This window comes from Anopheles merus, chromosome X (assembly GCF_017562075.2).
Source record: "Anopheles merus strain MAF chromosome X, AmerM5.1, whole genome shotgun sequence".
NCBI classification, from domain to species: Eukaryota; Metazoa; Arthropoda; class Insecta; order Diptera; family Culicidae; genus Anopheles; species Anopheles merus.
In genome coordinates this window covers 15,015,314-15,037,461 of record NC_054081.1, presented here as the reverse complement: position 1 = coordinate 15,037,461, position 22,148 = coordinate 15,015,314, and the positions used below count along the sequence as shown (strand labels likewise).

Genomic DNA, 22,148 nt, shown 5'->3' with positions numbered 1-22,148 from the left:
TGTGGGGTTGGCTTTCAGTGACTTATTGATTTCCCCCCATAGCAGGATAGTCAGTCCTACGTATGGCGGCACGGTCTATTTGGGGCTTGAACCCATGACGGGCATGTTGTTCAGTCGTACGAGTTGACGACTATACCATGAGACCGGCTATAACACCGGCTATATATATATATATATTACACCCACACAAGCGAATTACACGAATTACACCCACACAAGCATATCCTAACGCAATTATCTAACGCTTACATACAAACTATACCTAATACGTTATCTATCGCTTCATCTGCTGAGATTCTATTTGCGATGGTATAAGTGACCAGTGATTACTATGACTACATAACTATACATACTATCAATCTGTAAAAAAATATTCTACAACAAAATTTGAAGCGGAATTTTATTGAGGTTTTTTTTTCATATAACTTTTGCAAAAAAAGGCACATGCGTAACTAGGCGGCTCCATAGGTGTCTAGTGTAGCAGATTTCGTCTATGGTACAACATATATCTATATTCTAAGTGCTTTTCTTTAACTTTCATTTTCATCAATAGGAAGTCGTTTTTCTTTTAATAATAGTACATAATTACCACTGTATTGTATTTGTGTTCCCATGTATGCATGTTTGCTGTAACATGTATTCTGCTATTGTAGCCTAACTTTATTATTAAATATAATTAAGGGAACCTGTAACACATAACCTTTCGTTTCAATACAATACAATTATTTTATGGGCCAGGGACCGGCAATCTCTGCGATCAAAAGAGCCATATTCTACAAAAATGTTCACAAAGCTCTACGTGAAAAGCCAAATAGATAACCAAAGAGTTAAAATTTTTGAATGTTCTATAAAATATACGAACGGCAATAACTCGCCTTCTAGACAGCATATAACTGCATGCGGCTGGTAAGCCTCGTAAGCTTTTCCGACCGCTGCTGTATACTTATTTAAGTCAATCAATTAAAACTTGTTTGACTTATTTAAGTCAATCAATTAAATTTTGTTTGACTATTTAAGACTAACAATATAGTTACATTCCATAACATGAATTCATTATGAATGCAACAACATAAGTTGCTGTCTTCGAGGAAGAAGCTGTCACAAGTCACCACAAATTTTACATAATCCACAGACGTGGGAGCGTGATAGCAAGTATTCAAATTGTAAATAACATTTTGTAAAATTCTCTGTATTCCTCTAATCCTTTAAGCAGTTCAATATAAGTAATTAAACGCATCGATGCTAAGAACAGATTTAACATTATAAAGAATGTAAAAAAAATGATTTAAGCTATCATTGAAACAAATGCTGCTACTCCCGATTCTGCTGCTGTTCGGACAGATGCAAAACCAAGAACATCAGTATTTTAGTTTTAATACACACTCTGAAGGCTGAACAGACCTTGGAGAAGTTTGTCTGAAGGTCGTTTGATATCAATGCATAAGAACATGTGTAATTCTCATGTTTTGAAAACCAATAAACAGACTTAACATATTTAAATCACAACGTGTGCTGCGTTGCAATACGCTTCATTAGAGAACAACTTTTTCTAATGAACCTACGCTATCTAATTATTTATGTGCCTATATTAATATTAAAGCATGAGTTTTTAGAAACGAGAACAAGATGTCAAGATCTAGTATTAGCATACTTTGAAGTTGTGTATGTGTGTTTTGAATATTTGTACTACCTGTGAGTAAAAGTGATAAAAATTCAAAATTGCAGGATATTTTCTTATAGTTTGGAGGATTGCAGGATATTTTGAAACTGTACATACGATTAGAAACAACAAATAATAGAAAAAATACAGCATTAGAATACTTTAGAATATTTCCACCTGGTGTTACTGTTGCAAACTACATATTGAATGTAATCTACTATCATGATACTTGCCTCTTCTATTTGGCGTAACGTCCTTCGCGGACATGCCGGCCTATAATACACAGGTTTTCGAGACTTAATTCATTATCACGCAGCCGGATAGTCAATCCTTGCTACGAGGGGACGGTCCATTTTCGGTTTGAGCCGTTGGCGGGCATGTTATTGAGGCGTTGAGTTGACGACTGTACCATGGGACCGCCCCATGATACTTGCCTACAAGTTATAAAAACCAATAATTTCTGTAAAAATAATTTTATCCCGATATTAGAATTGGAAACTCATCGTGCAATGTGAAGGCAATAAACACCCTGACTGTGCCTTTGTTGATCTACAGCTTTAGAGTGGAAAATTGAAATTCGCCTGTCAAGAGAGTCACCCTGCCACGTGACTAAGCAGGAATAGGCATCATCGACATCCTTCTATTTGGCGTAACGTTCTATGAGAACATGCCGGCCTATATAGGCTTTCGAGACTTATTCAGTACCAACACAGCCGGATAGTATGTCCTTTCCACGAGTGAAGGGTCCATTTTGGACTTGACCCTATTTTATTGAGTCGTACGAGTTGACGACTATACCACGCCGTTCCCATGGTCATGCAGTATTGGTTAAAAAAAACCATTCCAACAATTCATAAATTAACTGTTTTATCTATCTCTTCCGAATTTGCCGCAAATCGCGAAATATGAATGAACATATAGCCATGGCAGGCGCTATGTGATAAACAAGAAATATAGGCGCTATATAATAAACAAGAGATTTTTTGTTGCAGTGGGGGTTGAATATATACATATTTATTTAAATTAGTTTTTTTTTATTCAGGAGGTATGGTTCGAAAAGAATGTATTGCTCAATGAATTAAGTATTCAAAGTTAATGAACAAATATAACAACCATAAATAATCATAAATTCAATATACAGTATTACACATCGACCAACATATCAACGCCTGCTTCCGAACAATTCAATATCTCGGTGGAAATCAATTATATGCTCGGGCAAACCAACAACACGCTGAACATGTCAATATAATCCTTGGAACCCTGTACTATCCTCCGTCTATAAGATCCTTAAGATATGAAGTTCAAAAATGGAAGGAGAATAATGAATTACGAAAGTAGAAATCAAAATATGGACATTTCCCTCCAACACATTAAGTTGGAGCTTTTTCAAAATTATCTCTTTTTCTTAATAATTTTAACTTTTATCTGTCTAAACAAAAATGTTCGTTTTCAATATCATTCTCTTTCTCAATTTTCTACTTGATACTTGAATACTTGAATACTTGAATACTTGAATACTTCTCCAATCAACCTGAGATAAAAGCTTTGATATGTTCGTAAATTTGAGAAAGTACGAAATCATTGGTTTCCAGATATTTGATCATTTTTTTGGCATCACACCGCTATAACAAATCAAATTAACAATTTAATACCTGTTAAGGACAGCTTCCTAACAATAACCTATTTATGATAACCTTTTATTGTTTTGCTTTCCGAATATTTCAACTTTCAATGCAAAAAATGAGTTGATTTTCGTAAGTAGGATCTATGCTACAGTGCCAACCATTACTCAACGAGTTTCAAAGCATTTTACAAAGTTTTTGGTTTTAGCTTACAACTTTTTCAAATTCTTCCCTCCTGGATGGGTCATCAAAATAGTAGTAAACTATCTTCGCCATCTCAGACACCCAAATCCCAAGCAATTTCAACGCTTTCCATACTTGACAGCATTGTCTAGGACGTGAACTAATAATGGTTCTGTCCAACATCCTGTTCAACGAGGTACAGTATCGGACAGAAAGATAGGACCCTGGTTTTTCATCGCACCGTGCACTTGTTTGACCACGTTACTTGTGTTTGTGTGTGTGTGTGTGTGTGTGTGTGTGTGTGTGTGTGTGTGTGTGTGTGTGTGTGTGTGTGTGTGTGTGTGTGTGTGTGTGTGTGAACAGGTGAATGATGCGTTTAGAGCAAATTTACAGAAAGCCGTGTGAAGATTTTGAATTTTAAATTAAACATTGTTTATGTTTATGCGATGGACGTTGATTCAAAGCAAATGAGAGTTATGTTCAGCATTTTGGACTCATGTCCTACTTCTAAATAGAGTCCTACATATATAACTCATCGGTGGGTTACATGCAAAGGACGGAATGCAATTTGTACCTATGAGTGCCGATTCGATGTTTCATTCTACACTCAGTGTTCAATATCCAGATGGAACGTATTATGCGCTGTCTTATGCCTATTAAGCTTTTGGTTCCTCCGGCACGATCGTTGCATACTGAACGATACTGATTCGTGGTCACGGAATAGTAAACAACGAAAATGGTGATCAATGTCTCTGAATACAGGTTAAACTTCAATTACCTCAATTGTTTTCTTCATGAGTCATTAATTCATGAGTGCGTAGGAAATTCAAGCAATAGAAACTTTCCAATAGTAAATTCGTCTATTTTTTCCGTAATAGCTATTATCAGTTCGCTTGTGAACACTTTTCATGAGTGAGTGAGTCAAAATAGCAACCTAGCAACGGGCTTTGTATCTTTGTTAAGATAATCTAGTTAGCCACATCGCATATGCAGTTTAGAGATATTTACTTGAAGGAGGCATTTATCTTGAAAAGACAAAAAATATATGAAACATGGCGGAGGTGATTTGGAATATATAATGGGTGATTGAGGTTTAAACAATGACAATTGTATACGGTATTTATTTGCGAAACGCAAAATGCGCACCAGCTGTAACAACCCTGCAATTGCCTTGGATATTGCAGGCGTCGAAGGTCTACACAAGGATAAGACTAACGTAATCGTTCCTGACAGCACAAGTGTCCTTCAGGTACTTTAATCTGGGTCCATTTGTTACACGAACATCCAACAACGTAGCAATATACCGATTTTACCACGAGTCACCTTCTGCTGGATCCATGCCAGTTGCCAGTTGCCAATTCAATTCATTCAAAACCAATTTTTCAAGTCAGATATTAAAATAAATTGCAATATCAGAGTTAAAGTGGCGAATAAACAAATCTATTTTTGCATCTATTTTATTTGTTGTGGCAACACATTTTAGTCAGAATAAAAAAATATATTGGCTATACTTCCTATACTAGGTACTCTATTGCACTTCAAAAGCAATTACCACAAGAACAGAAATATAAAAATAACGAGACGTTCAGAATAAAACACTGATTGCGCCATCTATCGGCGGGGACCATGATACCATTAGAGCTTTCATCGCTTTGAAACGTCTTCTCGCCGTTTCCAGTACTGCCTGGAATAGATAACTATTTACGAACATTTTAATGATATATCGAGTTTTTCTTCGTTAGAAAAGAGACCGGCGTAAATGATATTTTTCATTTCTTGTTTTCCTTGAAATATAAATTACCTCCAAATAATTAAACTTGTCCAACTAGGAATGAAATTTGTTACCCACTGTAATGTCACTTTTCTATATCCTGATCGATCCCCCCCCCCCACACACACACACACACACACAAATTTCATAACTGATTCTTGGAGCAAACTCATCAAGCTGTCTCGCTTTGTTTACCAAGCAATCAAATGTAACAAGAACGAGAAAACATGCTAAGTTTGCTTCCGGGGAAAAGATACACTACAGGTAGTCCCCGAGATACGCAGTACCTCTTCTACGTAGATTCGGAGATACAAAGTTTTCTTAAATTGACAATCATTCGAACAAATAATACTGATTGTAAAGTCATTTGTGAAGTGCTAAATAATTTTCAATTTCATCGAATTTTAATAATCTTTCAAAAAGATCATCTTTCTAATCTTCAGTCAGAATCGTATTGAATTATTAAATTAGCCATTATAACTACCAACTCAAATGCAAAATTACACGGAAACTTGCGATATTTTGGGAGGAAACCGTGAGTTTCGACATGCACGGAAACTCGACATTACGCGATTTCTACTCGGTCCGCATCAATAGCGTATCTCGGGGACCGCTTGTACACATTTTGGAAGCAGTAAACCGCTATAGTTCCGTCTCTTTCGCTCTCCTCGGCGGTTACTCGTTTTAGTTAACTCGACTGAACGTCACTTCCTCTTTCTTCCCATTTTCTGTGCGGCACGCCACCTAACAAGCTCCTGGGCGCCATTTTTCGTGTAGCTTCTGTGTGCGGTGTCTAGTGACGCTAAACTTTTCCTAAGTGATTTACGCATTTTTCTTTGTGCAGTGGTTAATCAAACGTTTGTATGATGGCTTCCATACCGAATCAATCGAACGGTACGAGTAATGACGAGACGCCATTACTGCAGGTAATATGACGAATTTTTCACTTGATCAATCCTTTCGCCGCTACCACACTGGTGCGGTGCGGAGCAGCAGATCTATACATCTACCGCCATTGGGGTTTTATCTCTTGCATTATATATATATATATTTTTTTTTTATTTTTTCATTTTTTTTTTTTTGGTGTGTTAGTCTTCTGGCAATGCTGTGGATGAAGTGCGCCAGCTGCCGGCACAACAACAGCCTCTTCTGATGGTAGTGAACAATGGGCAACAGCAAGTGCCCGGACATCCGATGCCATTGTCCCATATCGGGTCAGATTTGCCGCAAAAGCAGCAGCAACAGGTGGAAATAGACCTATCCGAGCTCGCTGATTCTACCCCATTTACAGGGATTCCGGGAGGAAAGCAACCGAATCCGTTCGGTGCAATCGGTACTCCCTGTCCGCCGCAGCAGCGCCATCTACCGATACCGTGGCAGTTTGTCAAGATGGACGCGTTTCTTCAATTGCCCAATGGGACCCATAAACAAGTTTCTGTTTTGCCAGTGCAACAAGTGTCAGACGAGTATATAATGTACGCGAATTACTATACGAAGCAGCAGATAACTTACCAGCAGCAGCTGATGCACATGCCGCAGCCACAACTGCAGCACTGCCATCAGCAGCAACATGAGCAGCAAATGCCGCAGCCGCAGCAGCAACATCAGCAGCAAATGCCGCAGCCGCAACAGCAACATCAGCAGGAAATGCCGCAGCAGCAACACCAGCACTACCATCAACAGCAACATCAACAGCAAATGCCGCAGCAGCAACAACAGCACTACATTCAACTGCAATATCAAATGCCGCAGCCGCAGCAGCAAATGCCGCAGCAGCAACACCAGCACTACCATCAACAGCAATATCAACAGCAAATGCCGCAGCCGCAACAACAGCACTACATTCAACTGCAACATCAAATGCCGCAGCCGCAACAGCAACATCAGCAGCAAATGCCGCAGCCGCAACAGCAACACCAACAGGAAATGCCGCAGCATCAACAACAACATCAGCAGGAAATGCCGCAGCAGCAACACCAGCACTACCATCAACAGCAACATCAACAGCAAATGCCGCAGCAGCAACAACAGCACTACATTCAACTGCAATATCAAATGCCGCAGCCACAACAGCAGCATCAGCAGCAAATGCCGCATCCGCAACAGCAACATCAGCAGCAAATGCCGCAGCCGCAACAGCAACACCAGCAGGAAATGCCGCAGCCGCAGCCGCAACAGCAACATCAGCAGCAAATGCCGCAGCCGCAACAGCAGCATCAGCAGGAAATGCCGCAGCAGCAACAGCAACATCAGCAGGAAATGCTGCAGCATCAACAGCAGTGCTACAATCAACAGCCACATCAGCAGCAAATGCCGCAGCAGCAAATGCCGCAGCAGCAAATGCCACAGCAGCAAATGCCACAGCAGCAAATGCCACAGCAGCAAATGCCGCAGCAGCAACATCAGCACTACATTCAACTGCAACATCATCAGGAAATGCCGCAGCAACAACAACAGCACTACATTCAACTGCAATATCAAATGCCGCAGCCGCAACAGCAACATCTGCAACACCAGCAGCCACTGCCGCAACAGCAACACCAGCAGGAAATGCCGCAGCCGCAACAGCAACATCAGCAGCAAATGCCGCAGCCGCAACAGCAACATCAGCAGCAAATGCCGCAGCCGCAACAGCAACATCAGCAGGAAATGCTGCAGCATCAACAGCAGTGCTACAATCAACAGCCACATCAGCAGCAAATGCCGCAGCAGCAACATCAGCACTACATTCAACTGCAACATCATCAGGAAATGCCGCAGCCGCAACAGCAGCATCTGCAACACCAGCAGCCACTGCCGCAGCAGCACTACATTCAACAACAACATCAGCAGCTAATGCCGCAGGAGCAAAACCATCAACAGCAACACCAGCAGCCGCTGCCGCAACAGCAGAACTTCCATCAACAGGAAGACCAGCAGCCACTGCCGCAACAGCAGCACTGCCATCAACAGCAACACCAGCAGCAAGTAGACCAAAGGAAGCCCCAACTACAACTAAATGATTCAGGGCAGTGGTGCACATCGAGTGCTTGTAAAGGATGGGCGCCCGTGCGAATAATCCTTAACAAAAGTAAGTTACATACATAAGAAGAAGCTTTGCCTCTTGGGAGTAATGGGCTCTTAACACGATTTCCCACGCAGATGATCAATCAATGTCAATGGCGTTTAATTGTTCATTACCACCAAATCCTATTGATGATGGTGAAGTTCACTGCTGCACTTAAACTAATTTTCTTTATTTTGAGCAAGTTTGCATTGTACTTTTACCGGTAAGTTTACCCTGCTTGAAGAGGAAAATGCATATACCTTGTTTTGATCATTTTCAAATTTTCATTCACAGACTCATTTTTATCCCTGATGCTTAACCCTAACTATTTATGTTACGTTTATGTTACACTTGATTGAACTTTCTGCACCGTTAATTACTAACATTCTCGCTCAACATGCGCAAGCCACAAATTCACTCAGCGGTGTAATTCAATAGAGGATGCTGATCGGAGAGCGACTGCTGATTCCCGCATATTTGACAAACTATAAACCATTTGGCAAGTGTCTTAGCGTAAAGGCACCAATGATTGTAATGCTTCGCTAAAACGATTGCAAATTAATGGTAATGAACTCAAAATTAATAAACACCGGTTTGCACATTACATCGCTCAGTTTCATTACTCGTAGAAAGTTCCGCATGATATATTGGCTAAGAGTGTACACCGAAATGCGTTGCGAAATTTAAATACTACGATTAGGAATTCTCATCCGATCAGTGAACGAAACAGCTCCCTGTATTCGACCGTTCTAAATTTTAGACAGATGCTCTTGGCTTGAAACAAATAAAAACAGTTCTAATTGCCATATGTAACGTGAATTCGCTTACCTTAAATGATGATACCGGAAAAGGGTTTACTTAGAATCACAATCCAAAGAAACCCACAGACGCACCCACGATGCCATCGTTGGAGGGACATTTTGGCTTACTGCTGCCATTTGCTAGAGGAAAAGCGACCACTTAACACGAGCACTACCGGTACACTGTGGCACGGTGCAATTCAGGTGTGCAGGTGAGATGGCCTTATTCCGGCGGTGACGCTTATAGTAGTGGTGGTGTTTAAGCACAAGATACGCTGTATGCTAACGAATACACAGGCAAGGTTTGCTGAATGTACTAGTATGTATGGGTATGTATAAATGTAGGGTAAGTGTGTGGGAGTGTTATCGAAATTATCGAACTGGTTTGAGAGAAAGAGTAAAAAATACGGTGTCATTGTACTACAGTTCAACCTGGCTGGGAGAATCTGCACAAGGACACATTCGATAGGGCGATTAGCAAACGTTTTATCACGATATTGATTTATCTCTCGATCTCTCAACTAAAGCGTAATGAAGAAGTAGTATTGTAAATGTGGCTGGAGTCGAGTTTTCTCCTATACGATACACCAACAATCTTATTGATAATCTAAAAAAAATCATAGTTCAAATCAAATCCACTTGACACGGTAATCTTATGAGCCCTTTTACGGAGCCACCCATCGGTGCAACAGTTTACCGGCAATTATAATTTATTTTAAATTCGACAAATCTAAATTATATGAATCGCCTTTGAAGGCCTTAGAGGGTATGCAAATATGCTTTGTTAAAAAGTAGGTTAACTTCTTACAACAAGAATAGAGAGTCTGACTACATGCGTCTTATATTATGCGTCATGGTGTAACAAATGTTTTGCCATTATATTATATTTCAACCTGAGCAGATTATTGAACCCACATTTCGGTACACTCCAGCACACTTGCCCATCTCGTCCGCCAAAGGATCGAGAAAAAACGTCTCCTCACAAACACGCACCTGTATTTTCATCCCGATACGGCTTCACCTGTCGCACACATTGCGCAAAGCGCTTAAGTTCACTAACACCACCGAAAGCTTCACAGTCGCAGCCCGACGTGGCCGTTCCTTCCAGTTCTGTATCACTGTATCGGAGTGGCTTGCCCTGAGCGGTCGTTATCCCCCAGCAGCGTCGGCGCGTGCAAAGCGCGAGAAGTAAAAAAAAATGGTGCCCCACCGGTGGTGCCGTCGTGCGTCGGTTTTCTGTTCGGTGTTTGTGATGCTAAGCTGCGTTTGCTTCCAGCCCGTCCACACTATCATCGTTCCGGGTAAGTGTGGAATGCTTTAAGGTCACCGCAGCTTTGCTAGAAATTGGAAAAGTGATGAACCGGTCAAATCGATCCACTTTCCAGTTGAACCCGTGACTACCGTCCCAGCAGTGGTCAGCACCACCATTAGCCCTAACGCTACCGCTAGCCGCTCGCCACAGCAGGCAAGGGCGGCCGAACAGCCGCAGTCGGCCGCGGTCGCGTACCAGTTGCCTTGTTCGGCCGAGAAGCCATTTGTGTTCGAACGGTCGTCCAAGGGTTTGCAGCTGTATCTGCTCGATGGAACCGGGCTGTATCGCATCGAGGATGGAGAATCATCCGGCGGCATGGTCAAATCGCTCATCAGCACCCTGCCCAAGCGCTACGTGGAAGCGCGGAAGCTACAGGTAAGGATTTTAGGTTTCCGATAGGAGAAGCGCAGAAGAGTTTCCGGCCAACGTGAAAGCTATACGATTACTTGGCAGTGGTAATAGTAGTAGTAGTAGCAGGTATGATAGTGTTAGTAACACGCCACACCAAAAGCCTTCAGTGTAGTGATAAGAAAAAAGAAGATTTCGTCGGAATCGATTCCGGCTAGGTACGAAGTTTTCTGAAATCGATTCCGGATAGTAGGTCCGGAATCAATTTCCGGAACCAATTTCGGAATCGGCTCCGGAACCAACTCCAGAATCGGCTCCGGAATTGGTTCCAGAATTGGCTCCGAAATTGGTTCCGCAATCGGATCCGGAATCGGAATTGGCTCCGGAATCAGAATCAACTTCGGAATAGGAATTGGTTCCGGAATTGGCTCCGGAATCAAAATCGGTTCCGACATCGGAATTGACTCCGATATCAGAGTTGGCTTCGAAACGGAGTCGATTTCGGCATCTTCATAGGAATAGGCGTTTGGGTCCAATGATGCTATGTGTTGATAGCGGCAAAGAATCAAAATTTACTTGTAAATGATGTATTCACATGTAGATTCGCGGACTTATTTCGCTTCCCACACTTCTTATTTCAATTCAAACCATTCCATTTCTGGAGTCAAGTTCTGATTTCGGAGTCGTTTCCGATCCTGAAATCGTTTCTGGAATCGGCTCCGGATTCAACTCCAGAATCGGATCCGAAACCAACTCCGGAATCGGCTCCGTAATCGACTCCGGAATCGGAATCGATTCCAGCATCGGAATCGGCTCCGGAATTGATTCCGAACACGGAATCGGAATCGGGTAGGTCCGATTCCGAGCTCCCACCACTACTTCAGTGATTTGTACAATTTACTGAAAAGAAGTGAGGCAACGGTGTGGAGAATGATTGAAATTTCCCTAAAAATAGTGTTATTTTTTTATTAAAAAACAATAATGATACCCTTTGCAAAATTAAAAAAAACTTGTAAAACAGTTTGATAAACAGTTAGTAATTAAATGAAAAATTTGAACACATTGTACATAATGTCCGTCATTGTTTATAATTGAGTGACGTGCTCTAGTGAGCGGTACACTAGTTGGGCAATGGGACACGCCTACATGATAAAAAACACCCCAACACACACTTTTTCGATTGTTTCATCCTAGGTTCTCGATATTAAATTGGGCGACTCGGATCACCTACTGTTCGTGGTCACCACAGACCAGTGGCACAACGTGTTTCTGGCCGATCTGGATCTCGCGATCGGTGCGACGAGTGCGCAACCGATCCAACGTATCAAGTACTCGGGCAACTTCTCGAAAGCTCACCTGCTGGAATGTAACGACAGCATCTACATGGTCACGATCGTCACGTACGCCAACACTGGAAAGATTCGGTAAGATTTTTCGTGCGGATGTGTGTGTGTAACACGCTAAACAAACAAGTGATGGATAAAGTTGGCACAAATCCCGAGTCGACTACGATAATTTCGCAACAGACTCCGGAAGATAGGTCCGCCCAGCATTATCTGGAGTCGTTCAGAACCCTCCGAAATCGCCCAGAGTCGCCCGGAGTCATCCATAGTCGTCCAGATTCGTCCAGAGTCGGCCAAAGTTGTAGTCGTCTGGAGTCATCCGGTGTCGCCCGGAATCGTCCGAAGTCGCCCGGAGTCATCCAGAGTCGGCCAGAGTCGGCCGAAATCGTAGTCGTCGGGAGTCAGAATCGTCCGGAGTCGTCCGGAATCAGTTAGAGCCCGTATATGAAATGCACGCGCAAAGACAAATAAAAAAACAAATTAAATGAAATGCACATTGCTTCTGTTAGCTCCAACCGACTCCGAATGATTCTGATTTCGGTCGACTCTGGGCGACTCCGGACAACTCCGACTCCGAACGTCTTTGGGCGAATCCGGACGATTCCGGACGGAACTTGTGGTTTCCATTTTGCCGAAGTCGGAATCGGACCGTAGTCGTGGGTGCGCTCCAAAAAGCACATCACTAAAATTACACCTCGTCTCCAACTACCTTCAACGATCTTTCTCTGTTGTTTTATTCGCACCACCACCGGCGCTAGCGTTTACCGATGGCAGCAATCGTACTTTTCGCTGGAGAGCACCAAGGAAGTTCCCTCGATCGATGACGTACGGTGCCACTGTCCCAGCACGCTGCTACTGCTGGCGCTGGACTATGCACAGCTGCCCGAGCGCTCCCTGGCCCACGTGCTGCTGCTGGATAGTACCGAGCGCCCGGTGAAGGTACAGGAAATGTTCTTCCTGTACGGGCCGCTAGCATCGTTTACATTAAATGGCGAGCTGTATCTAATACGACACGTTAGCAAAGGTGACGCAAAGCAGCAACTGAGAGCAAGCAGTTGGTCTCGCCCATTTGTTCGAATGTAGACTTCCCTTTTTTTCTCTTTTGCAGACAAATCCTATCTTTATCAGTGGAGTGCCGAGGGAAGGTTCGTACGCACTCGCAAACTGTCCCAGCAGTTCCAGCACATCACAACCCTGACCCGGTGGAAGGATACGCTTGCCGTTGCGTTCGAGGACACCGTCCGGCTGTATGGAGGCAGCGGTAGCGGTGGCAAGCATGATCTGCTCGAGACGGAAATCCCCTTTACGTTGCCAGGCACGAACGCGTCCGAATCAAGGACACAACTAACACCGGCCTCCGCTGGAGAGAGGCTAAGAAGGCTGTACGGGCTTCGAGCGACCGCTGCCGGGGAGGTCCTACTAGCGACCGAGTTCTATTGCCCTGGGCCGGGCGAAAATCCCACCAATTCTTCGACTGCACTGCATGTTTACAAACTGTCCGTTATGAGCGTTGCACGATCGGCAGAAGGTAAGATGCGTTACCGCGCATCGTTTTTTTGTCTTAACACTTTAAAGCCACTATTGCTTTACACACGTGCACGTGTATTCTCTCTGTTGCAGGAGACGCACAAGCGAGCGGCTTCCAAGCACTGAACAGCTGTCTGCACCGGCTGAAACAGGAGCTGAACGAGCGCAAAAAGTGGATCGACGTCATCCGGGTGCAGCTATCGCGCAAAAACTTGGTGCTGGACGCAATTGCGCAGGGTGGCCCGGCGCGATCCACACTCCTGCACCCGACGGTGCAGCTGAGCAGTGTGGTGCTGCCGAACGATAACCCCCATCTGCTACCGCCGTCCCGTACCATACTGAATGGGCAGTCGCTGCTGCTGCGCCACTACCGCATGGCCACCGATCTCAACCAGGTGCTGTTGCGCAATCGTGCGCGCACCGAAATCCAGGGCGATCTGCACGTGGCCGGTAATGTGCACACGCGCTGTTCCAGAATACGCGCCGTCCGAGCGCAGGACAGTAGCGGCACGGAGCAGCGGCACACGAGGCGCACGCGCTCGACCGTGCGCGTGACGACGGGCCCCTCATACTACCGCGTGCTGAAGGCGAAGGAAATAGTTACCGACTCGGCACTGAGCAAACGTAAGTCGTCGTCGTCCGCCTCGTAGGCATTACTGCTTAACCTGAAAGCGTTTGCGTTTTTGCAGGATTTTTGCTGCGCTCGAAAATGAACGTACTGCCCGGCACCATGCAGCTGGACGAGCTGACTGCCGGCTCGGTCCGGGTAGAGCACGGGCACATCAATCAGATCCCCATACCGACGCGAACGGTGCTGCAGGATGCGGCGACCCACGGCTACCGGGGACATAAGGTGTTCCGCACCGTCAAGTCCTTCCGGCTGAATGCGGACCACCTGAACGGGCAACCGCTGTCGACGGAAATCATCGAGTCGGGCCTGCGGTATGCTAGCGACGGTATCACGATCAAGACGGACCTGTGCCGCACGCGCAACCTCATCCTGCGCAACACGCTGAATGGTTTCCGGCTAAGGCAACTCGTTTCCTCGTACCAGCGAACCGTTCAGGTTAAAGGTACGCAGTTGCGCTATGCGCCAAATTTCCCGCGCCAAAACCCATGACCTCGTCCACTAATCTTTTGTCCCCTCGAGCACACAGGTAACCTTGTGTTAGCGGGACAGGCGTGCATAAAAAATCTACAGTTCGCCAGCACGCTGAACGGCATCCGGAGCGGAGAACTACTGGACAGACTCTCCAACCAAACGATCACTGGGCCCGTATTCGTGAGCAAAGGATTCACCCACAACCTGCAGGTGCGCCAAGTGAACGGGGATTTGCTGTCGAACTACGCCACCACCGTACAGCCGAATCAGAACGGAGCACACCAAAGCCTCCAAATCAATGGTTTGTATCGGGAAGAAATATGGTTTCGCTTGCCTGTGCACATCTACGCAGGTTTGATACTCTTTAACCCTGGGGTGTTTGATTTGTTGCAGCACCAGTACGAGCGGAGAAGATGGTTATTCTTGGCGATCTGATTGCCAACCACGAGCAACAACAGTTCACCCCGCACATCGGTACGCGGCCGGGCGATTTTAGACAGCTATACACCGGCAAGCTGTTGCTGAACGGCTCGTTGCGGCTGAAGGTGGCTAGCATAAATGCAGCCAACATTACGCTCATGGGACAGTCGGTGACGAGCAAGCCGTACGATCAGTACCTGCTACGCACGGAACGCCAGGTAGGTGTAGGCATTTATTATCCCTTCGAAATTATTCTGCTATCAATATCTGAAGGTTTTGCTTCAAAAATGGTGAAATATGAATATTCATACAAAAATGTAGACAATGTTGTTTTTCTACCTTTTTGAACGTTTCACAGCTTGAAGCATGGTTGTCTTAAAAATGTGTCATGCGAATAGTTTAATAATAGTTGTCTTGCTGACTCATTTTAATATTTAACTCGATTTGAGACAAATAGGTTGGCTCAATCGAAGTTCGAATTTTACATTTTGTTTTGAAAATCGAATCCCAAGTCTGGTCGAGAAAATTGAACATGCTTACAAGTTTGTTGCGTAATCTAAAATGATACAGGGTTTCGAATAAAATAAAAGAAGACGTGGGCCTCTCGTTGGAATGTTTCCAATCATTAAAGGAAAATTGCAACGCTGCTATGGAGGATGTGCTTTTTCTTTAATATGTTTCATAAAACCATACAATATTTGCTTGTATTAATAATTTGATTTGTTAGGTTGAACGAATAGACAAGTATTTTGGTAAAATAAGGCTTTTTGGGCCGAAAAGTTATTAAAAACCACTGATGAAAAGGAATAGTTCGGACACTCATGGCCCTATGAACTTTTATTATGAAATGCTCGAAATTTGCGCTATATAACTGCTTTAGTTTTAAAACTAACAGCGTATAATTGTTTCTTATCAAAGCAGGAAATAATTAGTTTTTCGCGTAGTATTTAGAGAACAATACATAACATTTAATTCAATATTGACAATTAAAACTAACTATTTTAATCGATTTCAACATTTTTTTCTCCGCGGCAATATGATACCACATACACTTCAACACATTTGTGTAGAAGTATCAATTTTGGATTATGCTGAGGACCTCTCACGATTGCCATCTACTAGGAAAACATATTTGCTCACGGAGCTAAGCCGCAAACCCAAAGCCTTTCGTTATTATTTCAAACGAACTCTTTTGCCACAGCAGTCTTATGCGATGCTACACTGTCATTAAGAATGATCGGCTGCGGAACAAATCCATCGTTTCATCCAAATACAGTCAGAATTCAACAGTTGAACGCTTTTTTCCAGTTGCTTTTTTTTAGTTGAACGATTGATAGTTTGTTGACAATTCAATTAAAAAGCATGAGTGAGTATGGAAACCCCAGCAACTAAAAAGCATATATTTAATAGTTAGCAGGCAATCGTAGTTCAACCAATGAGTTCAGACTGTAGCTAAAAAAGAATCAGCAGTTGAAAGCGTACCGTTTGCTGATATATAAATCACGATTCCATTATAATAACGATAATAACATTCCAATACTGCGCCTTCTAATACTCGGTACCACTTGAGTTGTAGGATGTCCAGCAACTTATCATCCTGCTATGCTTCTCAAGGATACTTTATACCCAATTTTTTTGAGGAACATTAAATTCGCTTCTTTATTCGTTAAATTCGCTACTTAGCGGATTTTTTAATGTTCACCTTCTTTGATTCTGGAATTATCTTATCGCGCAATTTTTCAACCTGTTTTATTGGTGTATGTTTCTTACCACAAATTGAATGTTTTATTTCATAATCAAGTGGCATATATTCCTTATAGTATATCGTTCTAAATCTAGCTGTTCGATGTTTTACGTATCATGCAAAGATTTTGTTTTTCTTCTTGGCATTTTCATTCGAGGATCTGTTTACATGAACCGGAAAATGTGCTGTAAACGTTTTTAAATTCTTACATACGGTTTTTTCAATGGAGTAATTAGAGTAAGTGTACCAATTATGGCTACTATACATCATAAAAATACCATTTTTACCCATGCAAAAAAAGTACTATGTAAAATGTCAAAAAAAAATTTCACTCGGTGTTGATCAAAATACTAGAAAAATTCAATTCAAAATTGCATCTCAAGGTACCAATTATGACTATTGCATCAATTAATCGCACAATTGACGGGGCTAAACCTTCAATTTTTTAGTTTTCTTACACCTTTCTGATTACACCGTGCTTGGACACACTTCATATCACCTGATAATCCTTCATAAGCACCTGGAAGGTATACCGAAGCCTGCTACCGTTTCAGCGCGATACGAAGAGGAGCACAAATCAGGGTGGTATGTTTGAATTTGAATAAATGAAGAATCGTAGGCATAGTTCAACCATCTTCTGGCAAAGATACTTCTGGCCCTAACTATCAATCTAAGACCAGCCCTCACTATCAATCAGGGAATAACAAGAGCGCATTTGGCAATAAGGCGTCACGAGAGGCTTCAAACTGGTACACTGCGACATTTCGTACACCGATGTTCAGTTGTACCAATAGTGGACACACGGAAAAAGGCACATTTTCGATAAAATGATGGTAAATTTTGATTTGAAGTCGTTCAATAACTAACAGTTTGCCCCAAAATGAAGAGTTTGAGACAAAACTATGGTTAGTTACTTCAAAATCACTAATATTCTGCAGTCCTACTCTTAGCAAAACGGTAAGAGATGCCAAACATCTTGGCAACACATTTTGCAAGGGTGATACTTCACAAACGGAAGTGGCCAGCACGGAACTGATGAAGCACAAATGTGTTAAAATGTTCACATTTGAGATGAAAAATCCTTCCGTGGTTTTAGAATGCAAATAGACTGTTTTAGAGCAAAAATAGTGTTCGTTATAGCCATAATTGGTACACTTACCCTAACTATAATTATATCCAGCAATTTAAATGTGCTTTAAACGGAGCTGTCCTGATGGAAAAGTCCTGAAGTAATGTAATTTGGTGCTAAGACAACGCAAACTGTGAGCAGTTGATAGAAAATAGTTCTTCTGAATAGTTCTTTTCATCGTTAGAACTAAATTCCCCTATGTGATAAACACACCACCTTCATAGCTATGTTCCCCAACCGATTAACCGACATTTCCCCAACTGGCGAGTCCCATGAAATTATGGGAAAAATAATCGATGCGTGAGAATTAAACGCAAATTCATATTAACATCTTTTCACGCACTACTTGGCACGCTCTCGTCCGACGACCGACAGGTAATAAACCACCCGCTTGCGTACCATGCGGCCCAGTTTCAGTACCTGTTCGCGAACACGCTGAACAGCGTCGCGCTGTGGCAGTTTAGCTTGACGCATCGCAACTGGCAGAACAGCTTCTACCTCCAGGACGCGACCGTGCTGGGCCATGTACGGCCAGCACGCATCGCGAAACGGCTACACTCGATGCAGCAAAACCGCATCGACGTCGGTGCGCAGTAAGTCACACAATTCGCCGTTCGATTTTTCCCCGCGAGCATTTATGAATCAAATTTCTAACTGAAGTACTTTTTTCCTATGTCCCCCCCCCCCCCCCCCCGTGCCAGTGTCCATGTGTGTGATGTGAAGGAGTTTACCGGCACGCTGCGCATGACGCACCTGCGTACCGGTTCGATCGACGGTACGCTCAGCCCGGACGCCCTCTGGCGCAAGGACGAACAGCAGACGCACGGGAGGGCGGCTGCCGCACCCAAAGCACTGTACGGTCGTACCGAGCTGCGGCAGAGCGCGGTCGTGGTGCGTGGCCCGCTGCAAACCGCCGGCTTCAACGGCAGGACAGCGTACGAGCTGGCCGAGCTGGCGAAACCACCGCGCCGGCGGTACCAGCTGCTTCAGCTGGCCGCCGTCAACGCTACTACCGCTAGCGTGCGGCAGCTTGCCGACCTGTCGCTCGGCGAAGTGCTGCAGCGCTTTGTCGCTTCCGTGCACCACCAGCACCCCGATGCGGCCGTCGGCGGGAAGGTTCCGTCCTTTGCGAAGATCATCGCGCCGGCCGAGCCGCAGCGCATTGCGGCCGCATCGGTCGGGCACATCAACTTTTGTCCCGTTCAGCGGCTGCTGCAGGAGACGGTACCAAGCCGGGGCGCACGGCCCGGCCGCCCGATCGCGGGCCACAAGCGCGTGCTGGGGCCGGTCCAGATCCGGCAGCGGCTCGCCGCCGACCGCATCAATGGGCACGAAACGGGGCAGCTGGGGCGCATCGTAACGCGCGGTACGGACGCGATACCGCAGAGCATCGACGCCCGGTGGCACTTTGGCACGCTCGATACCGGCTACCTCACCGCGAAGCTCATCAACCGGACGCCGCTCGCCCGGCTCGCCCTGCGCTCCGACGAGACGCTCCCGCTGCAAAGCGAGCTGCTGATCGATCGGCTAGAGGTCAGCGTGCTGCAACTCCCGAAGCTGCCGCCCTGGATGTTCGAGCCGAACGTCGCCGGTTCGCCGCCGGTTCGCATACCGCACAGCGTGACGCGGCTGCGCTACCACGGCAGCATCCACGGGCACGTGCGCGATCCGACCCATCCGCTGCACCAGCTGCTGCTGGCACCCTCGCTCGACCAAACGCGGCTCGTTACCGGCGGGCTCGTCTTTGCCGGGCAGAGCGTTCACTTCGGCAACTGTTCCACCCAGGCCGGCGGTTCGATCAAGCGGGTGGAGCGGGCGGCCCGTGGGTGCCTGCGACGCGACCCGGCATCCTCCGCCGGCCGACCGCCGAGCGTGTTCCAGCACGAGCAGGCACTGCTGCCGGCTGGGCCCGATCCGGTATCAATACGGGGCAGCTTGCTGGTGGCGGACACCGGCTACCTCACAGCGCGCACCATCGCCGGCGTGCACGTTGCCGACCGTCTCGGACCGAACGCGGACCTTTACCGGGTCGCTAGCCACATCGGCCGCCTGCCTATTGTGGGCGAAAAGCGCTTCCCGACCGGGACCAGCGTACACAACCTAACGCTTCTCGAACCCGGCGGTGGCGGTACCGGCGACAACGACAGCTTCTGGTCCCGGCTGGCCTTCTGCGGCCACCCGTCACAGCATGCCTGTCCCGCCGCGCTGCACTTTGACCGGTCGATCGTGGTGGGCGGACTGCTGGCAGCCGGCCAGCTAAACACCGTACCGCTGGAAGGCTTTTTCCACGCCTTTGCGAAGCGCCAATCGACGCTGATGCAGCAGTCGAAGCTGCACCACATCCAGGACTTCCCCGGCACGCTGACCGTGTCTGAGCTGCGGCTCACCGGTCCCGACACGATCCTGCACTACGTCAATGGCATACCGCTCGGCGAGCTGGTCCTCCGGTCGACCGCCAACGATACGCACCAGATCGTGCCCGGCGCCAAGTCCTTCCGCGCGCTGCACATCGATGGACCGCTCGCACTGCAGCAGCTGAACGGTCGGCCACTGGCGCAGACGAAGCGCAGCTCCATCACGCCGGAGGAGGCCCAGCCTCAGCACGAGGCGATCGTGTTCAACCGACCGGTGCTGCTGGCTGACCTGCAGACACGCGCCCTGTACCACCTGCGGACGGCTTCAGCGCGGCTTGCAACCGGCGCCCGGGCCGCCACCGTCCAGCTGCCGTCCGAGCTGCAGCTGCACGCCGGACAGCGCCATCCACTGGCACTGCTGCAGCAGCGCACCCTGTACGGGGCCCGCTCGAGGACGACGCTCGGACGGACAAGCCGACCTGTCGATGCCGATTCCCCGGGCCAGGTAACACTCGACAGTGGAGACACTGTTCGCTTCCACTGCTCCCCGGACGAACGGTCGTTGCGGGTGGAATTGCGCCGCTACCCTACGAACCGTACCAGCGAGCAACGGCTGCACGAGCTGCCGCCAGCAGCAGGCTGCTCGCAGCCGACCGACACATACGCTCTGAACCGTACGACGGTGCTGATTCTACTTCGCCACGGTACCGCCACTGTCACCCTCTACCAGTACGATGTCGGGCGCGGGCATCTCGTACCGCTCCGGCTGCCGGCACCCAGCACCGGTTGCCAGCACGTGCGCCTTCTCCGCCCGAACCACGACACGTTGATGCTCGCTACGGCCGGATGCGCCAACGCTTCGCCCCACTCCGGTGGAATCCAAATCTACCATCTCGATGGTAGTGCGGCGGCTCTGCCGGTGCGCTTACGCCACTTCCAAACGATCGATCTGGTCGCACCGGTGACGGGAATGGTTTCGGCGGACGCTGGTGCTACGCTGGTGGTACGCGACGACGCTACTCGCTGGCATCGGTACAAGTACAGCTCCGTGCGGGTAAGAGCCATTGGTTGGATTTTGTTTCCCTCGACGTTTGCTAATCTGATTGTTTATCTACCTTTCTTGCAGGGCTGGACCCAGGACGATAGTTTGCTGCCTTAGGAACCTTCATTTCCTATTCGTATGTAGTGTGACGCTCTAGGTATGAAGTGCCCTCTGGGACACAAAAACGCCCGCAAATGAGCGATTTTGATTATATGTTAAATTATTTGTGTTTAATAAATGCTTACTACGCCTGCTTAGCGTACGTAACTCCGTTGAAAAAATGTTATCATTGTGTATGCTTGAAATGTCAATATGTTGATGTAAGATGATGCACAGTTTCCGAATCCACTTGGGTAAAAATAGTGGTGCAATTGGTAGCAGTACGGATGTGTTCCTTTGGATTTAAAGTGTCAGCAAGATAAATTTATGAATATTGTAACACATAGCAATTAAAAACTGCGATAAAAATATGTTTTATCTTCGTAATCACAACCGTTTTTATCATAAAATCTAGAAGAGTATGAAAAAATTCATATTTTTGTGACTGATTCGTTGTACCTACAATGGTGTTATGGATCCTATAGTAGTCTTATTGTGTTTCTATGGTACAAAATTGTGTTTCTATGGTATTGTATTGTGTTCCTATGGTGGTAAACAAAAATATCTCAAAAACAGTGTATAATATCAAAGGATCGTATTTTGAGGCTGTTTTCGTATGAATAGCAACTATTACTGACATAAT

General features: G+C 45.9%; 2 protein-coding genes across 2 annotated transcripts; both read left to right on the top strand.

Moving 5' to 3' along the window:
- The first annotated feature begins 7,443 nt into the window (after positions 1-7,443).
- Positions 7,444-8,958, top strand: LOC121593734 (putative cyclin-dependent serine/threonine-protein kinase DDB_G0272797/DDB_G0274007). Its single transcript, XM_041916382.1, has 4 exons — positions 7,444-7,624; positions 7,940-8,309; positions 8,381-8,508; positions 8,580-8,958. Exons 1-3 carry the CDS (start codon positions 7,466-7,468, stop codon positions 8,461-8,463), a joined length of 612 nt encoding a protein of 203 aa, XP_041772316.1. The 5' UTR covers positions 7,444-7,465; the 3' UTR covers positions 8,464-8,508; positions 8,580-8,958.
- Positions 8,959-10,222: 1,264 nt separating this feature from the next.
- On the top strand, positions 10,223-21,674 carry LOC121592272. The gene is made up of 12 exons (XM_041913674.1): positions 10,223-10,386; positions 10,471-10,772; positions 11,940-12,169; positions 12,847-13,112; positions 13,197-13,616; positions 13,709-14,239; positions 14,305-14,688; positions 14,773-15,018; positions 15,111-15,355; positions 18,386-18,603; positions 18,712-21,418; positions 21,491-21,674. The coding sequence occupies exons 1-12, from the start codon at positions 10,284-10,286 to the stop codon at positions 21,521-21,523; spliced, it is 5,685 nt and encodes a 1,894-aa protein (XP_041769608.1). The 5' UTR covers positions 10,223-10,283; the 3' UTR covers positions 21,524-21,674.
- Positions 21,675-22,148: the final 474 nt, after the last annotated feature.